The sequence below is a fragment of the Sinocyclocheilus rhinocerous genome, unplaced genomic scaffold (genome assembly GCF_001515625.1).
Source record: "Sinocyclocheilus rhinocerous isolate Xijiao unplaced genomic scaffold, SAMN03320098_v1.1 scaffold113, whole genome shotgun sequence".
Lineage (NCBI taxonomy): Eukaryota > Metazoa > Chordata > Actinopteri > Cypriniformes > Cyprinidae > Sinocyclocheilus > Sinocyclocheilus rhinocerous.
This window is the reverse complement of record NW_015646846.1, coordinates 3,235,189-3,239,731: the sequence shown is the minus strand read 5'-3', so window position 1 is coordinate 3,239,731 and position 4,543 is coordinate 3,235,189. Positions and strand designations below refer to the sequence as shown.

General features: G+C 36.0%; 1 protein-coding gene across 1 annotated transcript in view; it reads left to right on the top strand.

Moving 5' to 3' along the window:
* LOC107708177 (somatomedin-B and thrombospondin type-1 domain-containing protein-like) overlaps positions 1-4,250 on the top strand; it is a 9,087-nt gene extending 4,837 nt beyond the window's left edge. Inside the window, exons 3-5 of the mRNA XM_016512347.1 lie at positions 1,578-1,650; positions 2,245-2,427; positions 4,133-4,250. Of these exons, the coding sequence (XP_016367833.1) occupies positions 1,578-1,650; positions 2,245-2,427; positions 4,133-4,250 (374 nt within the window). The remainder of the gene's footprint in view (positions 1-1,577; positions 1,651-2,244; positions 2,428-4,132) is intronic.
* Positions 4,251-4,543: the final 293 nt, after the last annotated feature.

Here is a 4,543-nt window from a genome sequence, read left to right as displayed (position 1 = left end):
TTCAGTGTCACATGATCTTTCAGAAATCATTATATACTGATTTGCTGCTGCTTAATATTTTATGTGGCAACCATGATACATAGAAAAAAAAACAGCATTTATTTGAAATATATTATTTTGTAACATTGTAAATGTATTATAAATACATTTTTAATCAGTTAAATGCATCCTTGTTGAATAAGAGTATTATTTTAAAAAAAAATTATATGAATGCATTTGGAAAAGTATATATTTTAGGTGCTGCAGCTGTTTATTATTTCTCTTGTTTCACCATTTTACTTTATGCTACAAATTAATCTTGTGAGTAATTAATGTTTAAATAAATCTTAATTGTCAGCAAAGATATACGTTTAGTTCAGAATGTAAAATGTGTTGCAAGCAATAAACTGTTGCATGCATCCATACAAAACAACGTATCTGGTCTTTGAAAACTTCTCACTGTGCTACTTTACAAATGTGTCTGCTTTTTTATTATTTATCACACTGGAGGACAAAGCTTTCAAACATCTTTTTAGTGCAGATTGTTCTGTGATCCTGTCACAGTGTAATGTGTAATGGTTCAGTTAAAAACTACACTGGAGACACTAAACCTCATTTCACATGCAAAGAAGCCTTAAAGGCACAACAACAACAACAACAACAAAAAAGACTGTGTAGTTTAAAAGTTCAGAGGGAGGGTGGAGAAAAGTCACGAAAAACTTTTTTTGCTGCAAGAAAAACTAGACTGGAGTGAAGTAAAAATTAAAAATTGAGTGAAGTGAAAATAAAATTTATGAGACAAACCCTTTATTTCTGTTGCTGCTGCTTCTCATATTTGTGGCTATCATTGCCACATACTCCACATACTATGTGTGTGTGTGTGTTTTAGCCGTATCCTGTGTGGTGAGCGAATGGAGCAGCTGTCTGGACTGTCTGGAGCCGTGTAAACCCACAATGCACACCAGGCAGAGACAGGTGATTCAGGAAGCACGTAATAGAGGCGAACCCTGTCCCTCTCTACATCAGACCGCAGGCTGCGCGGAGTATCACGACCAGCATGGTCCCTGCCTACAATTTCTAGGTATAGCAATCTAAAGCTCTACGTGATGTCCTTAAGCAAAGCCATTTGCCATCCATTAACACAAATGTCACATTTCATAATCAGCAATGGATAGTATCTCAGTAGGTCTGAGGTCAACCCTCATAGCCATAATAAAAGCATCTGGTAGTCACATAAATGTATTTAAAATGATTTATACAACCATTATTTTTCCATTGAATTGTTACTCTTGGATGAACTCCAGTACACATTACAACCCATTTATCTGAGTGAATATTTATCTTATATAATCACATTATCAGTACATAGACTGGTTCTGACTGTAATCAAACGATGAACTGTAATCATCTTCGTCAGTGCATATTCTCTAGGCACTAAAGCAGCAATCTAAATGTCGCCTGTTATCCTTAGCAACCATGTGCTTTTGAAAATGAGTTGAACCTGCTTATGAGGCTGCAGGTGAAGTATGGGGGCACATATGCATTAAAATCTCTTTTCCATAATCTTTGACTTACTCCTCTGTTTTATTATTTTACAGTCCCAGCTCTCATCACCACGGGTGGCTATGGAAGTGCAAGGAAAAAGAGGGAGATTTTGGACAACATCACAGGGTAAGATGTGACAATCCAACACTAAAATGTAACAAAAATCTTTTTCGTTTACTATCTTTTTTTTTTACATATGAAAGATCTCACAAATCACAGCTAAAAACTAAAAGTATTAATATTGTGAAACATTATTAAAATTTTAAATAACTGTTTTCGATTTTAATATATTTTAAAATGTAATTTATTCCTGTGATGCAAAGCTGAATTTTCAGCATCATTACTCCAGTCTTCAGTGTCACTCGATCCTTCAGAAATCATTTTAATATGCTGATTCGCTGCTCAAGAAACATATGTTATCATTATAAACATTGAAAGCAGTTGCTTTGCTTAATACTGTTGTGGACACCATGAAATATTTATTTTCAGAATTCTTTGAAGAATATAAAGTTCAGAACAACAACATTTATTTGAAATATAATTTGTTTATATTTGCAAACCTTGCAAGTCTTTAAATATGATTTTTGATCATTTTAATGCATCCTTGCTAAACGAAAGTATAAATTTAATAAAATCTATCATAATTACCCCAAATGTTTATACAGTAGTGCATGTGTAATTTATTGTCTATTTATTTGTGTCTGTATGTGCACACCTCAGTTACTGTGTGGAGTTCAAACTCACGTCCCTGACGGCGGATTGTCAACGCAGTTTCAGTCTGCACACTCGCTGGATGCGGTACCTGAAGGAAGGGCATCAGGTGTGTGTGGAGTGCCAGCCACCAGCACTGGCCCAGGGCCAACGCTACTGCTCCGGGGATGGAGAGAACATGGGACAGGATAGGTAAGTGCAGAGAAACCTTTCCAGATAAATGTTTATTTTTTATTTGTTTTTTTTATCTAGGTTCAATACAAATTAAGTGCAATAATTTAGACACTCCTCTCAGTTTACAAAAAACAAACAACAATCATTAGAATGGCCTTCATTTGATACAGGAACTATTCGAGCCGTTCATGCCAGACTGAGGAGAGAGGTGTTGTAATCATGTAAAATATGTGAAAAATAATGTGTTTTTCGAACAACCTAGTATGAGAGCCTGTTCTAGTACACCCCAAAACAAAATCAAGACTTTGTAAAAGAGCATAATAGGGCCCCTTTAAATAGTTGTTTCAATAGTATAGCCACACGGCTTAAACATTATACATGTTCACATGAGACTAGTGTGATAAAATTCATCATGTCATGGAGCAAAAAACACTCACAGGAAATACCAGAAGTTAATCCCACCCCAATCTGAGGATTTAGACAACTTTACAGCTCAAAAAACACACATGATTTTTGTATTAATATACACTACTCTTCAAACGTTTGGGGTTGGTAAGATTTTTTAAAATGTATTTAAAATAAGTATTTTATGCTCGCCAAGGCTGCATTTATTTGATCAAAATACAGTTAAACCAGTAATATTGTGAAATATTATTATATTTAAAAAATAGCTGTTTTCTTTTTTGAATATATCTAGAAATGTAATTTATTCCTGTGATTTTCAAACAGCCTTCAGTGTCACATGATCCTTCAGAATCATTCTAATATGCTGATTTGGTGCTTTAAGAAACATTTCTTACTACTAGTGTCACTTCACTGACTCTACATATTTGAACTGTAGTTGACAAGCTGTAGATTTATTATTAGGTACTTCAGCTGTAAATCGAGCTGTAAATCATTATGTGATTCATTACAAGCTAAAAAAAATACTAGGACAAGCCATTACAAAATATCGTGACAAGTCTAAAAATCTTTTAAGATATATGGTCTCCTGAAGTGAAGTAGGCCAGGTTTTTCCAAGTAATTTAAGGTCTCGAGACTAGATCTTGGCCACTAGAGGGAACCATGACACATCTTTAAATATTCAAAAGCTTGTGTATAAAACATCTTGTACTGCTTTAAGACTTCTGCACTCATTTGGAGCACTCTAGAGCCTTGTTATGTTTTTTAGTAAAAAGAGAGCAATTGCCTGTTTTATCTAGGTTAAATTAAATTTTTAGTAATACTATAATGATATTTTATATTAACCAACACATAAAATGAGCCGTAGCCAAGTATGGTGTTTCATACTCGGAATTTGTGCTCTGCATTTCACTCATCCAAGTGCACACACACAGCAGTGAGTAGTGAACACACACACACACACACACAGAGCATTGGGCAGCCTTTTTTTTTTTGGTGCCCAGGGAGCAGTTAGGGGTTCGGTGCCTTGCTCAAGGGTCTTACCTCAGTCGTGGTATTGAGGGTGGAAGAGAGCGCTGGTCATTCACTCCCCCCACCTACAATCTCTACCAGTACCGATACTTGAGCCCACGACCTTTGGGTACAAATCAGACTCTCTAACCATTAGGCTACGACTGCCTGTATTAATGCTTGTATTATTCATAATATAGGGTTGAAACTCTTAACCTAGCTCAAGGACAACAGCCAGAGCGATACCCATCACTCGATCTGCCTTCCTCTATCATCTTTTTCCATCACATTCTCACTCTCTCACTCTTAGGAGCATGTCTCTGCAGTGGCAGGCCGTGGGGAATTCTCGGTGCAGAGGGTTGTGGAGACGGGTCCGTCGACGAGACTCCTGTTCCTGTCCTACTGTACACAGTTTTCTCTTCATCTAACTTGCACACTTCAATCAGGCTTAACGGGGTCATGAAATTTCACACTTAAAGTAGTGACAGTAGAATGTGCAGAAACTATTTTGGTAACTCAAATCAGCTCTAGGCTTGTATGCCAAATGATTCAGTTGATACCTTATTACAGTACATTATCAAGACAAAATTCAATATTAGTCACAGTTAATTCCCATTTATTCATAAAAGACTAATGCTAATGGCCATCATATTATGATTAAAGGAATAGTTCATCCCAAAATTAACATTTTCTGACAATTTACTCACCCCTAGGCCACCCA